The sequence below is a fragment of the Macrobrachium rosenbergii genome, chromosome 13 (genome assembly GCF_040412425.1).
Source record: "Macrobrachium rosenbergii isolate ZJJX-2024 chromosome 13, ASM4041242v1, whole genome shotgun sequence".
In the NCBI taxonomy this organism is placed as follows: domain Eukaryota; kingdom Metazoa; phylum Arthropoda; class Malacostraca; order Decapoda; family Palaemonidae; genus Macrobrachium; species Macrobrachium rosenbergii.
In genome coordinates, this window is record NC_089753.1 from 20,470,039 (window position 1) to 20,491,431 (window position 21,393).

The 21,393-nt window shown below is 35.5% G+C and overlaps 2 protein-coding genes across 6 annotated transcripts in view; one reads left to right on the forward strand and one right to left on the reverse strand.

Annotated features, from left to right (window-relative positions):
- Nucleotides 1-15,976, forward strand: part of AQP (aquaporin) — a 32,286-nt gene extending 16,310 nt beyond the window's left edge. For 3 of the 4 annotated variants that reach the window (XM_067114435.1, XM_067114436.1, XM_067114437.1), the window contains exons 2-5: nt 11,639-11,807; nt 12,398-12,590; nt 13,844-14,064; nt 14,333-15,976. In XM_067114435.1, the coding sequence (XP_066970536.1) occupies nt 11,639-11,807; nt 12,398-12,590; nt 13,844-14,064; nt 14,333-14,532 (783 nt within the window). In that variant the 3' untranslated portion in view covers nt 14,533-15,976. Of the gene's footprint in view, nt 1-8,721; nt 9,022-11,638; nt 11,808-12,397; nt 12,591-13,843; nt 14,065-14,332 lie in introns of those variants that run through there. The other variant, XM_067114434.1, reaches the window with a different exon arrangement.
- A 2,885-nt stretch (nt 15,977-18,861) lies between these two features.
- Pmm2 (phosphomannomutase) overlaps nt 18,862-21,393 on the reverse strand; it is a 32,581-nt gene continuing 30,049 nt past the window's right edge. The window contains exons 7-8 of one of the 2 annotated variants that reach the window (XM_067114439.1): nt 21,139-21,320; nt 18,862-18,977 (exon numbers count right to left, since the gene is read on the reverse strand). In XM_067114439.1, coding sequence (XP_066970540.1) covers nt 21,183-21,320 — 138 coding nt within the window. In that variant the 3' untranslated portion in view covers nt 18,862-18,977; nt 21,139-21,182. Of the gene's footprint in view, nt 18,978-19,658; nt 21,321-21,393 lie in introns of those variants that run through there. The other variant, XM_067114438.1, reaches the window with a different exon arrangement.

A 21,393-nucleotide genomic window follows, 5' to 3' on the forward strand; every position in this document is an offset into this window, starting at 1 on the left:
AAAGAAGCTTTAGAAATGACACGGACATGTGAATCGCTACTACGATCATCGTCATCATACCTCTCTCTCTCTCTCTCTCTCTCTCTCTCTCTCTCCACACGATAGTGGTCTGCAACCGTCGGTTGTCATAGTAATAATTTTCACTAGACACAATTATTGTCATTTCCACTAAATATCGTTAGGCCTAAAAATAGTTACGTAGATTTCAAGGTCAGACGTTCCCTTTCCCGGCTACCCATCCCACCCCCTCCCTCAACCAACCATAAATAACGTACGTTCATCGATTAACGATACGTTAAGATTCTGCTCTCTGCAAAGAGCAAATGGTGTGATTTATTGCGCTGATATTTACTGTAAGGGGTTAACTAAACCATAAGAACTTAACTCAATTGTAATTATCAAATTACAGATTTCCCTTCACAAAAACAATTTAATTTTCATAATATTTTTTACAATACCAATGTTCTAAAACTTCTTAAATTATGTTGTTAGTTTCACAGTTTTTCATTTAACTCTCTCTCTCTCTCTCTCTCTCAAAAATTCCACGATTCATTCAGCAAATCTCACCACGAAAATTTTACAAGTATGACTAGTTGCTGATGTTAAATACCAAAACTATTGTTTCTTTTTCCAAGTTGCAGATATTGTTAGAGAATAAGTCACTAGATTTCTCAGAGAAGTTATTATAATCACAATGTCCACATGATACAAATAATTAAAAATTTCCTTTATTAAATGTAAAGCATTTGTCACTTCTTTTACTTTTAAATCTGGTGACTCGTCCCATATATAAAACAGGGAAGACTTATTCCAAAAAGAGAGAGAGAGAGAGAGAGAGAGAGAGAGAGAGAGAGAGAGAGAGAGAGACTCCTCAAATAGTTTAGAGACACCCTTGAACTTGTGTTCGTCCTGAAAAGACACGCGAAACTTGGCACCATATGAAGAGACGACCTGGCACTGTGTTCATATGACAGCTGGCACTGAGACATTAAAAACGTTCCGCAAGAGAGAGAAGGAGAGAGGAATTTATTCCTTATATGCAATAAGTAACTATTCAAAAAGGAACGCACGCCATACGGTGGTGTAGAATTAGCTGTTGTTGGGAAAAAATGCCATTTGCCTTACAGCTTAAATCACACTAATGTAATTGGGAAAAAATATGTCAATTGATTTGCCTTACAGCGTAAATTACACTAATGTCATTCTAACCATCAATATAAATAAGAAACATTTGTTAAATTATGAAGGCTATCTATGCTAACTTCATGTACAAAATTATTTTGCATTAAAAATAAATTGCATTGTTATCCAGGATATGCTTCAATAACACGCTATTTAAATCTCGATCTGTGAAGAAATTCGTGATTCTATCATTAATAATAAAAACCGGAACCAAATAATTAAAAATTGGCATTAATTACTAATAATATCAATATCATAAAGAACGAGAAATATTTTGATGGATACAATCTCTTGAATCTCAACATACAAATAAATAAATATACTATAATACAATATAATAATATTATGTATAGTTCGTAAACGAAATCTTCGTATGAATGTCCGTAGACTTTTTCTCGTCTATTTCATGATAGCGGCAGAGAGATAATAATAAAAGATTATGGATACCATTTTACCTTTAAAATGATCTTCAAATAGTCTCGAGTAACTCTTAAATACTCTGAAGCGGTTTTTGATTTGAAGGCTGGCCTGGTAATGCGACCTCATAATGGTTAAATATGAGGGTTAGTTAGTTCCGTTTCAAGTCAGACCCTTGTTTCTGGCCGAGGAAAATTGAGAGAGAGAGAGAGAGAGAGAGAGAGAGAGAGAGAGAGAGAGAGAGAGAGATGAAAATCCGCTAATTATTCGCCCTTCTAGAAAGCATTACTAACGATACGGCCAGTCATATGAAAACAATCTTGTTAGTTTTAGTGCGTAAAAACATAGACAAGATCTGGATTTATTATTGACGTAGTGTCGGTCAAAAGTACCCAAAATTAGTTGCATTAAAAGACAAATATTACTATATTTTGTCATTGTAACCCCCAGCCCTTTTGGCCTGTGAAATTAACACACCTATCTAAAATATCAATACGGTATGCACAGACTTTTACTCGCAAATTCATTACAGTACTTTTTGTGAAGTTACTTTATGAATGTACTCAAGAGACTTTTATATGACCGTGAGTGTCACGACTTCTTAACTGCTGTTTTGGCTAGATACAGAGACTAGATAATATGCCGCAAAGCTCATCACTGATAAAATGATAAAGAATCGTTGAAAAAACAAAAGCATATGTCCTTTACCGAAAACCACCTACTTAACCAAAAATAAGAGGAGAAATATTATATCAAAAACGAAAAACCGACACGAGAGATGAAAATCCATGAACAAAACCGGGTAAAAATTTAAAGCAAATGCAGTATTGTATATTTTCGAAAATCCATTTTGTCAAAAAAAAAAAATTAAACATTAAACCTACCTAGCATATAGTAACTAATCAAACAAAATATTGACAAAAAATTATATAATCTTTTACTGTATATACAAAAGTGCCACACCCTCAAACCATATAATTTTTAAGAAAATCTCTCCTCCACCCCCACACAAATGTAAACAAGCACGAATAAACAAAAAACAAGCAACCAAACATTCAAGAATCACAAGGAAGAAACCGTGGCTTTAAAATTAACACCTTCAGCCTCCAGAGAAAAAAGAAAAACAAATCGACATCCCCTCCAGCCCCAACCCCAAAAAAAGGTCAAAGACCAAACAAAGGAGAACATCTTTTTCAAAATTACGTGAGCTTTCTTCCCACGCCTACCCCCCACCCCCTTGGAAAAATAAACCTGATAAGAGTCAAATAGTGAGGGGGGGGAATCAATAAGAAGTGGGAGGAGGGGTTTCAACACGGGAGCCCCCACGGCAGGAAACACTGCAGTATCTGTGGGAAGGGAGTCCTGCGAAGTTCCTCCTTAAAGCTGCACAACTGCTGCCTGCCTGCCTGCCCCTTCCACCCTCTCTCATGGTTGGACAGAGTCCAGAGGTCCATACCTCGCCACAACACTGACGGGCAGCTCTGGCATAAGGCCGGCTTTATCTAAACCACCCAACCGTCTCTGCTCTACCCTTTCCACTTCTGAGGGACTGTCGAGGAATTTGAGAGAGAGAGAGAGAGAGAGAGAGAGAGAGAGAGAGAGAGAGAGAGAGAGAGAGAGAGAGAGAGAGAGAGAGAGAATGCTATCTGAGGAATGGTTTCTTATAAATGGGATAAGGATTACCTCGTCGAGGCACTCCCGTTCTTTAAATCCCGATGTGTTGGAGACTTTTCGTTGAAGCAACGATCACTCACGTCTGCGTTCCTCTACTCACTTCATCAACTGTGGCCCACAACAGCCAAATTAACGACTAGATACATAATTCACTGCTTATATCATCAAAGGGATGCTGGATTTATGAGGGAAAGTAAAAGTAAGAAAAATTAATTAAACGAGTAAATAAGTAAAAATGAGGTGGCACAATAAATATCCAAATAATAAAAGCTAAAATAAGGATAAAAATGGAAAAACATTCCCAATGCAAAGAAATCACAGAATGTTGCACAAACATGACAATCCAACTGAAAAACAAATTCGAAATACTGAAAGAATGCCTCATTCACATGCAATATATAAACAGCATTACAGCACAATATTCCAAAATGAAATTAAAAGTTACAGATGAATCACCCAGTTTCTGAACGTTATATACTTTTAGAAGACCTCTCGGCTGGAAATCAAGCAAAACTGACGAGGGGTTCTAGCATAGCGAGACCTGTCTATTGCCAAGTGAAATACTGAACGGATTCATCGAGTATAACTGTTTATGGTGTGCACGCAACTCGGTGGCCTCTGTGTGAGAGTACACGTATGCACTTCTGTATGTTAGTGTGTGTATGATTATCTTGATCACCATATATGAATTATTCAATACAATATATATATATATATATATATTATATATATATATATATATATATATATATATATATATATATATATATATATATATATATATATATATATATATATATATATACAATATAATCGCTTTAATGCAATATCAAATCACGCTGCCTCGGAATGCCGATGGGGAATTATCACTGAAGGGAATTTATAAGTGATAAATGGATGAGCACTGCCGAGTCTCGATCCCACGGCAGATGCGTATCCAGCAACTCCAGTCGACGTTACCACTGAGCTATCAGAGAGTGGTAACGTCGACTGGAGTTGCTGGATACGCATCTTGTCGTGGATCGAGACTCGGCAGTGCCCGTCCATTTATCACTTATAAATTCCCCTTCGGTGATAATTCCCCCATCGGGGATATTCCGGAGGCAGCGTGGATTTGATATTTGACGTTTGTAGCTTCATGATTGTATATAAATCACGGTGTGATAAAAAATGTCATATATATATATATATATATATATATATATATATATATATATATATATATATATATATATATATATTTGTATCATCTGTTTTTGTTTATTTAATTCGGTTTAACTGAAGGTCATTATTTTTCTCTACTATTTCCCATATCGAGTGTGCGCATGCGTTTGCAGTGTGCATCCGGCAAAAGGGTATTGAAGGTTTTAATACATGCACGAAAAACACAAATGTGACCTTGGCCTGTGTTTCGACGAAAACATCTTCATTTCAGGTTCTCTTTTAATGTCTTTTTCAGATACTTATCGAAATTTACATTACTATAATGATTAGACATTTTACTAACTTTTTTTCAGATTCTGCGTTCTTCTTAAAGACCCCCCCTGGTAACCTTAGATCATTCTATCATTCTCATGAGTGATGATTACCCCACATTCTCTCATGCTACAATATAATTATTCCAGAATACAAAGCTCTCTGAGAAATTTCAGGTCTTTTCAGTGAACATTTAACGAAGCACTGTACGCTAATCATTTCACTTTTTCCTAATCAATTTAAATGTCCCTACAGCAGAATTCCCCCAACAATGGATCCGCCCGGATAGCCCCCACACCCAAAATCCTGTATCCCCAATGTGGACGGTCACATGGTCTTGGAAGGCGAGGAATATATTAATCCTTTGGTAGATATAGATGAGCATCCAATCTCCCCCCTCCCCCTCCCCGCAACCATTTAGCGGCAACAATCTGTGATAAAAGTCAACTGTGATAATGGCGAACCACATCCGTCCTATTCAGCTCCTTCGCGAGCTTCGAAGTCCTCATGGAAGGGAAGGCGAAGGAGCAGAGAAGCCTTTCATCGCCTTGGAGGGGTATGCGGTGGATGCTTTGGTTTTGGGCATGGATGACGAGGTAATCCACAGACACTGGGCGTGTCTTAGTGGTTGGGACAGGTGGATGTTGGATGTTGTACACGGCACAGTCTAGGTTATCGTGTCTTGCACTACCTTTTTCCCTTTCACTCTCCTCCCCCCCAACTCCCCCCTTCAATTTTTGCACTCTATGGATCCTATTATGTTTGTTAACATCTGACTCAATTACCACGCCATTCAATCTGAATTCCCCTCCCCTTTAGATTAGAATTCCTCTAACTAAAACCGCGACTGTTACTTCTTCCTCTGCATTCAGTATGGGAAATATGGAATCGCCGAACAGACCTGAGGCCGGGTACCTTCAATCACGGCCTCCAAGATGACAGAGATAAAATTACTAATTCTCTTCATCCTCCTTGACTGTCTGAAGGTAATTCTCTCCAGTAACTTCCTCCTAGCTCATTTAGAAGGGAGCCGAACAGCCTCCTGAGTATCGTCTGCTATTCCTAAAGCTAAAGAAACTTCTTAAATGCTTTCGTACCGAGGGCGATCTAGGACGAGAACCGTAGATGTGTCCTTCTCCGATGGCGTTGCACTGCACTCCGCCTTAGCTCTGTCTTCCACTCCGCACACTTAGCATGTATTTTGTCAAGCGCACTCTCTCTTCCCAGTTTTAATATCACAGATATCATTTTAGAGACACAGCATATCAAAGTTATTAAAATTGCAATGTTAAGAGATCACTGAAGTTTTCAGCCAAGTTCTGTAAAATTCACATAAGCTTTTGAGGCACGAGTACCGGATCTGTGATGTTTAAACGGCAAAAGCACTTACGGCACTTCACTGTAGCACTTCATTCTTGGTCACTGCACAGCGCTGTCACTGTACCGTCAACGAGATGCACCAAAAACTCACAATTAAATTAAAGCTAAAGCTTGTTATAGGTATTACGTCCGCAATTTACGAGCTTTTGCAACCTCTCCGCCTATATTGCAACAGAGACAACATTCACTTTGCTTTATTTCTTTTTCCAAAAAGCTCTTTACTTAATTAAATAAAAAGACGAGGTCGGGAGGTTTGCAGGGATGAAAATACGGACGTTACTTACATCTATAAAGTTATTTCTATATTTTATTACATAATTTTCACTTACAGATGCACAAACGAACATAGTAATGCACTAGAGTTGTAGTTTTCATGTGTTACGTGGGCTTTATATATGTGCTGTACATAAATTCGATTTCTTCTCCATTATACACATTTATATATATATATATATATATATATATATATATATATATATATATATATATATATATATATATATATATATATATTCAGGATTAGTCAGTGGTTGTAAAGTTTGTCATATTGTAAAGCAATTAAAATAGTAGAAACCTCATTTATCTGTTTAGACTAAGTAGATATAGTGGCATTGTTATTATTATTATTATTATTATTATTATTATTATTATTATTATTATTATTATCATCCAAGTGAAATATTAAATGCATTTGTTCACTTCCAACATCATGTCATTTGAATAACTTTCTCCAGTTGATGAAAATGAAAATTTATGTAAAATTGTGTACGAGTACAAAAACATACATATATACAAACGCATACATTCACACACACACACACACACACACATACATATACATATTATATATTATATATATATATATATATATATATATATATATATATATATATATATATATATATATACACGTGATCATAAAGAAATTTTAATCCATATTAAATAACTAGACAGGACGATAAAATTGTAAAATTCTGCCAATAACAGCATTGTTAACCAAATACTAGACAGCATATACGTTGTCTTTTAAAAACAGCAGAAAGCTACCCTTTCCTACTATACATACTGCTAACAATAATTATAAATAAAAAAAACCTCCTAGATCCAGATTTGGATACACACCAAACTCAAAAGCAAATCCACGGAAAACAATCAGTCTTGAAATATACTGTAAAAACCTGTTCCTTATTTTTCACATCATTTAGCTAAACAGTCAAGCAACTGAGAGCACTAACAGCAAATGGAAAATCAAAACCGCCTTCTTGTCGGAGGTGTGTGTGTGTGTGTCTATATACATACATACATATATATATATATATATATATATATATATATATATATATATATATATATATATATATATATATATATATATATATATATATATATATATATATATATTATGTGTATATGTAAATATATATGTATATATATGTGTATATATATATATATATATATATATATATATATATATATATATATATATATATATATATATATATATATATATATACACTGTGTCCCATTACAAGAGCAAAAAGCAGCCTCATCCCAAAATAAATGCCGAAAACCAAAGATAATACAAAAATAATATAATAGTATATACACTTTATCCCTCATTTTACAGAAAAAACTTTCATATGCTAAAAACTACAAGAACTACAAAGCAAAGACCATTTTAAAAATCTAAAATACACTTGCACGAGACACAAACAAGATGACGATCGCGAACCGCCTGAAACATAATGAAGTCTTCGTTAGTTTTAATTGGGAAAAATTCGGTGTGTAAGGCTAGACTCTCTCCGCGTTCAAATTAGGGTGGCAAAAAAACAGAAGCATTTCTTCTTTATCCGAGTTGGCACACGGGCGTCCTACTAGTTGGCATCATCAGCAAGCGGTCCGATGTAGGCCGTGCAGCGCAAATGTGGCATTTATTAACAAACATTTTTTTCTAATGTGTAAATATGACCCTGATACAGCAAGGCCAAGGTTGTTTCAGTATACATTTGTATACATATAGGTGTTACCTACAACAAAAATGATCTTTAGAGTTTATCATAAATGCCGAAAATGGTAACGTCAGCTGCTACTAAAATACCTTTACGCCGTACATACATCAAGTTCCTAGCATCAGCACCAAGTGTTAACTACCTTCAGAAGATAACACAATAAATGCCGATGTCATCATCGACCGAATTATCTTTCGCTATATGACATACATACATCAGATACCAATCTCGGCTTCGACAGAAATGAGTCTTATATCACATTTACGTCAAGATACTAATGTAAGCATCAGCTGAAACGAACCAAACTCGTAGAAGTTTGTCAGGCGGAAACTCAACCCGCTTGACTGTAGGGCGCCAAAGGCTTAGACGACAAAACTGCCGAGTTTTCAAAAGACCCCAAGGACGGAGCACACAAATACCCCTTTCTACGGCAACTCTGACCCTTGGAAGAGTTTGAGGGTTTTCCTAATCCATGGAAATAATGATTTAGGTTTTCTTACGAAATTCAGTTAACATGGAGTTTGTAAAGCCCTATACGAACACCATATATAAGCACTTGGCTGAGAGGTGACGTCTCCAGTTTGACGAATGTCTTGTTGAAGGGTGGACCATTCCGCGTCTCTGTCACTCGGGAGAAATTTGCCCTTTCGCAGATCATATTACACACCGCTCAAGTACCATTAAGCAGTCGATCGCCGTAAATCGTACCGAGAAAACCGTGGCCGGCATGTGGAACATAACAGCCCCTATACTGACGCCCATCAGGATGTTGTCGAACACCTCCAGGATCGGAGCACAGGCGACCTTGCAGAATTTGTTAAGGTTGTCTTCGTCGCTCAGCAAAGTCATCCCTAACTATGAGGCTTACATTCATGCGTTCGAGGTGAGGCCTTTCAAACTGTGACTGCTAATGAGGCCACTGTTATTATTACGTGTCTATTGTAAAACAATACAGGGAAACAGGTAAAAAAACTGGGAAATTCAATCTTGGTTTTATTAGAACATATATATATATATATATATATATATATATATATATATATATATATATATATATATATATATATATATATATATATATATATATATATATATATATATATATATATATATATATATAGACATTTACACATATATATGTTTAGTATATATATATATATATATATATATATATATATATATATATATATATATATATATATATAAATAATATATACAAATATATGTACATATGTATCATGTACTTTTTTTTGGCAAAGTGACGAATATACATTTTTTCAATTTTTTTGAGTTTATCTGCATCGATTTTGGTGATTTTATCACTGGCTTCTTGTATCAGCAAGTAATAGTCTATATCAAGTCTGTCTCTCTCACCAACGAAGATGTATGGTTAGAGAGAGACACTTAATACTTAGCTGAAAAAAAGTCAACGATAAAATTACCATCGATGCTGATAACTCAAAAAAAAAAAAAAAAAAAAAAATTGAAATCGTGCATATTCAACACTGCCAAAAAATGAACGATATATTTCACTACATGCGCAAAAATTAATACGAACCTTATCGCAGATTCTTTTCCAAGTGATGCACCAACCTACATAATGCTTGGGATCAACCTGCAATGCAAATGCATCGCGTTGTTTAACAAATAAACAACAATTATATGGAAAAAGCTTTACAAAAAACAGATAATCACGTGAGCCCAAAGAAACGGACAGTAAATAAACTACAAAAAATCTTAGTTTTGAAAACTTACGAGAGAGATCTTCAGTGTATACTCAACTACGTCACTGACGGAGAAAATGGCTGTCCTCGCTTAACAACCTCCTGAAAAAACAAAAAAATAATGGAATGACGTTAGTCAATGGGAAAGGTTCCAAGTCTATTAATTTTTTGGGGAGGCTAAATGTTCGGATGCTATGTATACGTGCAAGTATGCTCTTTATACACATACACACAATATATATATATATATATATATATATATATATATATATATATATATATATATATATATATATATATATATAATACACACAAACACACATACACACACACACACACATATACATATATATATATATATATATATATATATATATATATATATATATATATATATATATATATATATATATATATATATATATATATATATATATATATATATATATATATATATATATATGTAGTGTGTATAGATATCTATGTATGTATGTGTGTGTGGGTGTATCGTTGTGCTCCTTGGGGGAAGGAAGAATGAAGTCCACATTTTGTTGGACATTAAGAGCATGCTGTACCGGCCCTACTGTGCCGGGATCTCTGCAAGCCCTTTGCAACCAGGGCGCCACCTTCCAACACTGTGGATGTCCTTAACTGAAAGCCTGCCCTTTCACCACTATTGCATAAAGCAGAAATAGTGTAGACTACGGGATATTCCCCTTCTATGGGCTACAAAGAGTGGAGGAGCTTAAGTATCCACCAGCAACAGCCCATTTCGCAATGCCCACAAAATACGAAATTCATCCTCACTCCGCAATATACGGGACGCCCTTGCGAACAAAACATAGGGCCACGTGCCACAGGAGGAACACCTGAATATGACACCCCAAATACTGACATACACCCTGAAGAGCAGCAAGAAGTGAGCACTAATCCCATGCCTCTGCATCACGTCCATTATGAAGACCTAGGCGGAAAACATTAGTCCGCAAGTTAGGAGCGGTAGGTGCACGCGCTTTGCCGCCCAAAACTCCGTGAAGGGAACAGGACACCACAGCCGACTGCCAATTTCTATTCCCACAACACAACGCTTAGGATTTATTAGTGCTATAGCATCCACAAATTGTAACAATATATTTACCCTTGTTTTTAGTTCTGAAGATGTCGCACCTGGACCCTAAAAAATGAAACGCTGTCCAATGGGTAAATATTAAATGAAAACAAACACGAATATTAATCCTACTTGAAGACCATGGCGAGGATAGAATATATAAACACAAATTAAGAAAAACACTGCCAAAATCCCACTGATTTTAACAATACTCACACATACATACATACACATACACAGTATTATATATATGAGATATTATATATATATATATATATATATATATATATAAAATATATATATATATATATATATATATATATATATATATATATATATATATATATATTTCATAAAAATACAACACTTCAGCATTAATATACGTTACATATGTATGACTTGCTTTATGAATTATTCTCCATATATTTGGCCTATGTTACCTCATACAAAAGACTATTAAGAATATTTTTGGGGGGTAAGTATGACAAAACTTATTTTCTATAGTAAACTAAATTACATGATGATAAGGTAGCACATTTCGCAAAAGGAATCATTTATCAAGAACGAAGAAAATTCTATCCTTATCGTAAATTCTATTTTTTATCGTAAGCAACTGGCCACTTATCGATAACTGCTAACTGACCCCCTCTCCCCTCCCCCGCCGACAGATGATGTCGATCCTGATATCGACGCTGACGATCGTGACGCAGATGGCGTTGTCACACGTCATCCGCGGTCGCTTGTCCGATATGCTGACCAACGAACTCATCAAGGGATGCCTGCTCGAGCTGGTGGCTGCGGCCGAGATGTGCGGTACCTGCTACGAGCTCATCATTGGTAAATGAACTGATCTAGTCAAGATCTTTATTCATATGGGTCTAATTCTATATCAGTCCGTTCATTACGATTACAGATGTAAAAGTGTACATCTATGCTGGAAAGGCACACAGATTTTAATGAGGAAATGTAGATGACTTTACTTGTACATACAGTATTACCAATCCTCATTTTTCTTGCATTCACTAAACTTGTAAGTACAGTACTACCAATCCTCATTTTTCTTGTATTCACTAAACTTGTAAATACAGTATTACCAATCCTCATTTTTCTTGTTCACTAAACTGGTAAATACAGTATTACAAATCCTCATTTTTCTTGCATTCACTAAACTTGTACATACAGTATTACCAATCCTCATTTTTCTTGCATTCACTAAACTTGTAAGTACAGTATTAACAATCCTCATTTTTCTTGAATTCACTATCATCTCACATCATTCATTATATAGCACTACAGCTTATACTGTGATAGCTTTTGTCTACATTTTGAACAGAATATCAATGCCATTTTTGATAAAATAACAAATACCAACAACAGTACGTTGAAAGTAAGGGTAATATTCATATTCATCTTTATTCCATAAACAGTTGCTGACAACTATGGCGTGTATGCCTACGGTGTGTATCTCTTCCTGATGACCATCTGGTGGGGACAGAGTTGGGGAACTGCCACTGCTTGTCCTTACAGCCTGTTGGAGGAATACGTGGAATCCGGTGCTGATGCTGTCACCGTCGTCCTCAAGATCATCTTCCAAGTCATTGGAGGTTTAGGGTCATTCAGGTAAGAGCCAACTCTTTTCCGCTCTCTGCTTGTACTCTTCTTCAGCAATACCTTTCTCTCACAGGACGAGAACAAATTCTGCTTTTCACCTATCATTCTGCATAATCAAGTGCTCCTTTGTTTCAAAATGACGTCAACTTGAATCATACCACAACTTTGGCTAACATCTTTGAGTCAGTTTAAACACAAGCTGACAAAATTAATGATAAATTAGGATTAATTTTGCGGTTCATTGATCCACAGTAGCTGCTTTTTACTAGGCAAGTTTACATTCAGGGGCATCTAATGACTGACCTGTCTTCCCATCTACGGCTGTCTAAACATCATCTTTAATAACTTCAAAAGAAAAACTTCACCTTCCTTTACACTTTACTTGGTTGAGGGGAATATCAAGGCCATACTCTATGATCAGAAATCAAAGAGAAAGTTAACTCCAGCAAAAACTTTCAAACTAGATGCATACCTCACTAGTGAAATCTTTGAGCAGTCAGGTCAAGCCCAAATAAAAATTTGCCACTGCCAGGGGTATTACGCTTCACGCGTTTATCTTGTTTCTCTATTTTTTTCCTGGTGAAAACAAGCTTTGCCTGCCACAGGAGGGAAAATGCGTTAACACGATGACAAACCCGTACTTTGAGAAAAGGCTGGTTCCGATGTTCAGGAAATACATCCTGAAATTTGATGCCTGTAATCAGTCTAATTTAACATTATGACATATCGAAATTCAAACCCAGTTCTCCAAGGCATGAATATTACGCAACCAACACAGGTACCACACGGCAATACTTCACTTTGTTTTTATGTAAACACTCATACTTTCTATTTTCCTTTGATTTCGATATTCAGTTACTAGTTGAAAACATTTTTTTTTTATAACTGATGCCATTACAAGAACTACATTCATGTCCTTGGCAAGTATTAGTAATAAAACCTACTGTTGAGTGAAATTAACATTTGATTGACCACTAACCTTCCGGCTAAACATCTTGAACAGAGTAATAGTGGTCATCTTGACTGCTGCATACCAATCTTGACAGTCTGAGGAAACAGCAACAGGACATTAAACTATACAGCACACTGTCAGCACCAGGTAGTAGTACAGTAATAATAAGTGCTTTCTCATAAGACAATAACATACAATACCGATACCCAGCTCATCTGCTTTTCAACAGTCTTTGCACAGGTTCATCAAGAAAAACAACAGCAGCAGCCAAGAAATTAATAGTTCAGTAAAAATAAATCTCTAATTCCAGATGGGTGAAACTGATCTGGCTGATGGAAGTCACAGAGACCCACGTGGGCCGTGGTGTGGACAGCTGCACAGCCGATTTGGCAGTACCTGTCGTCTTCGGTTTCCTGATTGAGTGCATCCTCACCTGCGCCTGCAGAATCGTTTCACGAACCCTCGGAGAACTCGAGCCCAAATTTGCTGCTGCTTTCGACTCATTCTTCGCTACTTCCATGGTGGTCCTCGGTGAGCATATATATCATACATTTTCATATTTCACCATATTCTAACTGAATTATTACAAAGTCAGTGTAGCTCATTTCGTGGTTACATCACTGTTGCTCCTGTGAGATGATTAACTTTATGTAACTAATATTCCCTCAGTACAACTACAAAACTGATGGGCTACAACTGTAGCTGTACCCTAAAACTGTTCTTACAGGACAATAACCACCTACAACTTGGCCATAGTTATACCATATTACTGACATTAGCAATGATTTTTTTTCTGCAGCTTTCAACTACTCTGGCGGTTACTTCAACCCAGTGCTGGCCACTGGCCTGAAGTGGTCTTGCAGAGGACACACCAACGCAGAGCACATCATTGTCTACTGGGCAGGCTCCATCCTGGGATCCATGCTCTCCATCAGGCTATGGAATACTCCCACTATCAAAAATATGATCGTTGGACCTTTCAAGCCAAAGGAAGAGTAAAATAGAGAAATGACCGTCTCACAATGTTCATCCTCGCTAAATTTATAAAGATCACAATGGAGTTTCCTGGGATCTTCATCCTTTGGATTTATATGAATCGATTCACTTGATGGGTTCTTAAACGATAAAAGACAGCAAAAATACTGCAGGTTTCAGGATTTCTTTTCACTGGATATGCTAAGATTTTCTTTCTACACATACACATGAAAAAGAATAACACAAGTCCTCAGTGCAACTTACATCTAATTACCATTTAAAACACCCTTCATTCTCACCCACAAATGCAACATGTATATACAAACACAAAGTAAATTGTTCATAAACTTTAACACCTGGTACAGATTATTTTCTACAATGCTATTTAATACTACAGAAACAAGAATTAGAAGTTTGTCCAACTGATTTAAAGAATCTCATTCAGGTAGAAGGAAAATGTACAAAATAAGAGAGTCCGCTGCACATGATTTATGCACAAAACAGAACTCATGTTACAATTTACCCTAAGGTATGATCAAACACTTGATCTGCCAATTCTGGCAGAACTGTATTTTATGCAAGAGAATTTTTTCTTGTTCAAACGAAGCTATGTGAGGTTAACAAGTACAGTATCTTATACAATATCCAAATGCCAACTTCCAATGTATAATAATTCCCTCCAATAACTAACGCCATTTAACACTCCTCACTTATTTATGATAAAACCTTTCTAAATAAGGTCAATTACTGAAAAAGTGTTAAAAATACTGTAAGTGTTGTACTTCAGGAGTGATGTTAATCATGCAACATTTTTTCTACAACAAACACTGGATATTGAAATCCAGTTACACGTACTGTAACAACAAAGTCATTTTTCATACCTGTAATTTCAAGCTCGCCTTGGAATGTCAAAGAAATGTGATATTCACATATTGCAACCTGTGTGCTTCCAATAATCCACGAAACTGATGCATTTAATTGCCTTCCAAGGAAAGAACAAAGAACCTGGAGCTCAGAAAAATATTTTAAGTTTTACAAGTCTTTGTTGACATCACTCATGTGGTTGTTAAAATAGTTGTAGACTATCACCTAAGGCTATCTATGACCTCAGTACTTAGTAGTTATTGGCAAAATCAATCATATTCAAAATGCCTTAAGTTATGAATTGATAATCAAATAAGCTCATTATTTGCCCTTTGCTCAATTATGCTTACGTTCGCCCGATGTGGTGATAGATGCATCACCCTGTGCCTTATTATTATTATTTATGTGATATTCTTAAGTTTCGTTCGTTTTTAGTAGCTTTTTACCAGCAATTTCATTGAAAATAAACAGGGTACACTACTGTCCATTTCCATAAAAAAACTATACTTTCTATCCTTGTTAATGTTTGGATATTTTAGGGTTCTGTTCATGGCACATGTCTGCAGTGTCAGATAAACCTCATTAAATAAAAAGTTGTTAAGTTTGGGTTTATTTTAATACCCCTGTGCAACAAAGATACTATCTGCACCCACCACAGTATCCTTATAAGATGATATTCATTACTGTGTTTGGAGTGTATCCAAGAGAATTAACGTGTCCATGAAGAGAGGTACAGGAGATGCATGGAAAAGAGGCATTTCTTCAGAAACAAGTTGTGCATACACCAGAGGCAGTAATAATAATGGACCCATAGTTTTATTAAACGATTCACGAATGAGTGTGTTTTTTTAAATGAGTCATCATGAAAATACAGTTAATTCAAGGCATACACAAAGGTCTCATTAAAAAATTTTCTTTGTAGAAGAGAACTGTAAAAGAGAAGAAAACTGTAGAAGAGAAGGCAATTCAATTTTTACACACCCATTTCCACCACAAGTTATTTCCCCCAACATATGTTGGCACCAAAGAATTAATGATCACAATTGTGCAGAAAACTTCTATAGTTCCAGCTACTTCATTTACCAACACAGAAGTCTTGTTAGCACTGCTTTGACTTCCACACCATCCAACCAATATTTCTTTTTCTCTCTCTCTCTTCCCCGCCTCCAATTCCAAAGCCTACAAAATATGTACACTTTACACCAACCTATGGTTATTCATTCTTTATATGACAAACCACCTCGTAATGCTCTGATCCATCATTTCACCAACATTAACCCTTTAATCATATCTTAGAATCTCTGCATTTCCAAACCTTTCAACCCTTCTTACCCCATTTCAGACGTAAACAGTGCACAAAAACAGCTTCTACCATCTCTAGTCATTGTATTCAATCCACCTTCGGACAAAATGAGTCTTACATTATCAGAGAAGATGAAGTTTCTAGTTAGTGGGGAAAATATGAAAAATAGGCAAATGTATGCACAATCTCCCAGATACACATCATGAAAACACTGTGTATAATCCTCTTTAGCTTGCTACCTTGGATAACATGTCCAATCCTTATGACCAATTTACAAGACAATGTTGTGCAAACTTTCATCCCATATCAAATATCATTCAATGAAATCCCCTATGAGGAGAAAAATAAAATTTTCTGATGATAAAATGTCAATCACTGTCATGAAGCCTGTGATTTAAGTCCAAACTACTGTATCATCATTTTGGCTGACTATAAAGATTAATGTAAAGGTATTACATTTTAAAATTGTGATATAAAAACAAAAAAATTCAAAAGTCCTATTATTAATCTTACTACAGTACTTCACTATAACCTCCATGGCATAAAGGATGAAACCAGTCAGTGCCTAGCAACAAAATACAACCAAGTAATTGTCTTAATGGGATGCAAAATAGTTAATATACATATATTGCAATGCTACAAAATAGATTGCAGACTAAATGGAAAGAATATACAGTATAAGCAAGAAAAGTGCAAAAGGCATGTATAAAATCTAAGAAAAATGCTTAATACACAAAGCAGAATTGCAGAATGGATCATGTAAAAAAAAGATGTTGATGAAAAGAAAACCCACTGTATATTTGGTGGCTGCTGTGAGGCCTCAAAGGAGTTACCCTTTTGGTCCCCCCCAGGATCTATAAGACAAACTAACCAATATCAATGAATTCTCTCATAGTTGGTCTTGGCCAAAATAATGCCTTTGATTGACGCAGTGACAGAATATAAAAGGATTCAAGGAAAGAGGGCTCTTTCTCTTGCCTGCAGCAATTACCTAGTTTTCCTCCAGCCTTCTTACACAGATGTGGCAGCAGTACGCAAAGTGGCAAAGATTTCCATTACTAGCCAGTTCTTGAAAGAAAAATACTTACCAAAAATTCCCGTCTTTTCGTCAGGGAAAGCAGGTGGTTTGAGGACTCACAGTGGCTACCAAAAATAGTTTCTCTTTGTCAAAACCTGTTTTTTGATAGAGCAGCCACTGTTCATCCTCAAGTGAGCATGCAAAAGAAAAAAAAAAAAATCTATAAGCTATACTATGTGGTTCTAAACTTACCAAATCATGCTGTGCTGGGATATAGCAACACCTCAGAACTACCGCACCATCAAGAAGGCCCCTTGTTTCCTACTAAGGTGCCTGTGGATACAGGGACACTTACCATACCACCTACCAACGCAGAGTAAACCCGAAGTCGTTGGATATCATGGAAGCAGTGTTCAAGGAACACTGCCTTTGATAGCTGCCGTGTAAACTCAGAGACTAATTTGCAAGAAAGTCTCCAACAAAAGCCACGGCTGCACCCACCCCATGATGCTGCGCCAACCAGGAAAGGGCAGATTCTGCCTTTCTAATTAGGGACAATAAGACAACTCTCAAAAATACAGAGAAAGTGGCTTCTCTGTAAAAGGGTATAAGAAAAAGAAACATCTGGATATACGTGAATGCAACTTCCATTTTTTTTAAAAGAGAATTAATAAATGTTGCTATAAAAATTAAAACCGTTCAAACAGAGGCAAAAGGAAAATATGTATCAAACTGTGAGTAACTGTATGACCTGGCTGGAAGATGTAAAATCATTCATATGCCATTCAAGACAATAATTAGCTTGAATGAATTCACTTGGTTATCATCAATTCCATACAATCCTTCTTTTAAGGCTTACACTTAATTATTTCACCTTTGTAACACTGAATTACATAATTGTTATCCTCTTTCATTATCATTTATTTTACACAACTGTCAAATCCCATTTTATTACAAGCCTCATATAAGGTACAAAATATTTACTAAGGCTTCTCATTTTTAATTAGCACAGCTAGCACTTGTATTCTAAATGCAAAGAGTGACACATTAATGCCACTTGCTTTAGGTATGTCAAACTCATCCATAATCCAGTACTGTATAATGTATAGTTAAAATACGGAATCAGATTTTATTTTGTATAAATCTCACTAGCTGAAAAACATTCTATACAAGAGCACACATGACAACTTCAACAACGAATTACTAAAAGCACAACTAAGAATACAGGAGACCCCCGCCTATTCACGGTTCCAGATTCGAGGCTTCACCAATTTGCAGATTTCACTGTGGAACATATATACTCATTATTTGTGGGAAATTCACCTTTTCGCAGTATTTTTCATAGAGAAATGTGCACAAATTACAGCATTTTCATATAATTTTTGTGACTAAATGCACTCTTTTTGTGATAAACTATAAAAACATTCAGGTATAAGCATTTTTAGAGGGATTTTTTGGTGTTTTGAACTATCAAAATAGGCAGTTATAGGCATTTTTAGAGGGGGTTTTAAGTATTTGCGAATTTGAGCTGTTCGTGAGGGGTAGGGGTACACACCTGCCATGAATCCCGAAGATAGACTGTACCAATTTCAATGGGACAATGACCAACCACAAAATTGAAACAATAATGGGTGAAGCATGCTTTAAAAACAATTACTGTTATATTCTCTAAAAACTGAAACTCCAGATTTGAGAAAAAAAGAACACCTTGAGGCCAAGCAAGGAATCAACAGCTTATTCCCTCTTGAAACGTTACCCAACACCAATAACACATCTGGCATATAAGACCCTGGTAATGAAGATGAGGATAAAACCTCAGTAGACTAATGCTACTGCCACACACTCAATTTTTTAAACTGAAGGCACAGGAGGATGACCCAAACAACACCTCTCATTAAAAGAAGATAGACGAAATTACCAGTACTTATCACACACTAATAAAAGGGGAGGATTAATGACAAATAATATTCATTGTGTTTTTAATAGAAAGACAAAACTGTAACACAAAAAGTCTACGTAACAATACTGACCAATAAGTGAAGAAGTATGACAACTTACATGGCAACTTATCTACATCACCATAATCTACTGATATGGATTCAAAGTTTCCCAAAAAACAGACCTTAAATAACACTGAAAGAAAAACTGAAATTCTAGATCTACCCAACATATCTAGGAAGACAGCAATATAATACTAAGTTTTAGTATGCATTTTTAATATACAGTAAACAACCAAGAGATTCACAAACACTAGTACAGTATTTTGAAAATCTGAACATAATGATGAAAAACAATTCAGGGTTACAGTAAATATAAAATATCTCCTTCCTACTACTACAGTATTAAGTAGGTGTGAAACTTTTATACCACTTTATTTCAGCGGGCACACAATAAAACCATTAATTAGAAATCTACTCTAAAGGACAAAGCATAAAACCCTACAACTTATGAGCTTCCATTCTTTCCCAATTTTTGGACAAAAATGCCCCTACAAATTTTCTAAATTATAGCAAATGAACACTACAAATCACAGGAAGAGCAATTAGGTTAGTTGTAAGTGCATTAGGTAAATAATCCAATTATCCCTTGTGTAAAAATATATGTTTCTATATACTGTATTGATCAACAAAACAACAGCACAACTGTTCAAGTGTCTAACAAATTCCAAAATTACAAATAAAAAGTTATACACCAGAGACATGCATACCCTGAGCAATCACTGATAATAATCTACCTGAGTACAGCAACTTCATTTCTAATGAGGTTCACTGCAAAACGTAGAGGAATATCATCTTGTATTATATTAACATAGTTATTGTGAATAAGATTAAAGAAAAAAAGATAAACAAAAAGCTGAATATGTCTCCAAGTAACAAAACCAGTAAAAAGTAGCAATTATATGATGTTTACCAAAAACGGTAAAATTCTGCAATGAGCTCAACAATGCCCATGGCAAGATGAGATATTTCTAAAATACAAGAAAATATGTCTATATTATTCTTACTTTCATCAAATTGACTTCATCACAGCATGTATAAGGCTTAGTAATTAAACATTACCTACCGTGAAAATCAGATGGATGATACATAAATATAACAGCTGAAGTTTTTAAATTACAATGCTACAAAATACTTACTTTTTATTAAGTACTTTTGCTACAAAGTCTACAAGTTTTGTTGCTAATAAGCAACAATAAATTCAGAAAAAATAGATATTACCTTTCAAATACAGTACTGTTCCGTTTGCAAGCAAAGAAATTTAAAACCAATATAATCCACTATCAACAGTGCAATATGCACAAATGTGTAGAGAGAGAGAGAGAGAGAGAGAGAGAGAGAGAGAGAGAGAGAGAGAGAGAGAGAGAGAGAGAGAGAGAGAGAGTTGATAAATAAATATATTATGTTACTTTCGATATGAAATACCAAGCAAAGAATATTACCTGTACCTGTAATTGCCTTAAATATAAGTGCCCATGTATGAACTCTTAATTTATAAACCTAAAACTTCTGATACTTGAGCTCTAGTATCACTTGGAGACGTAACAGCGTGCCCGATAGTTCGTGGATCTTCATAAATTTCATGGTCATTACCACCCTTGGCTGTCTTGTCCCCGAAGAAATGTACCGTCTGCAGAAGGAAAATAATACCGTGCAGAGTCTAGAATAGTATACCATAATATTCATACATATATACTGAACAG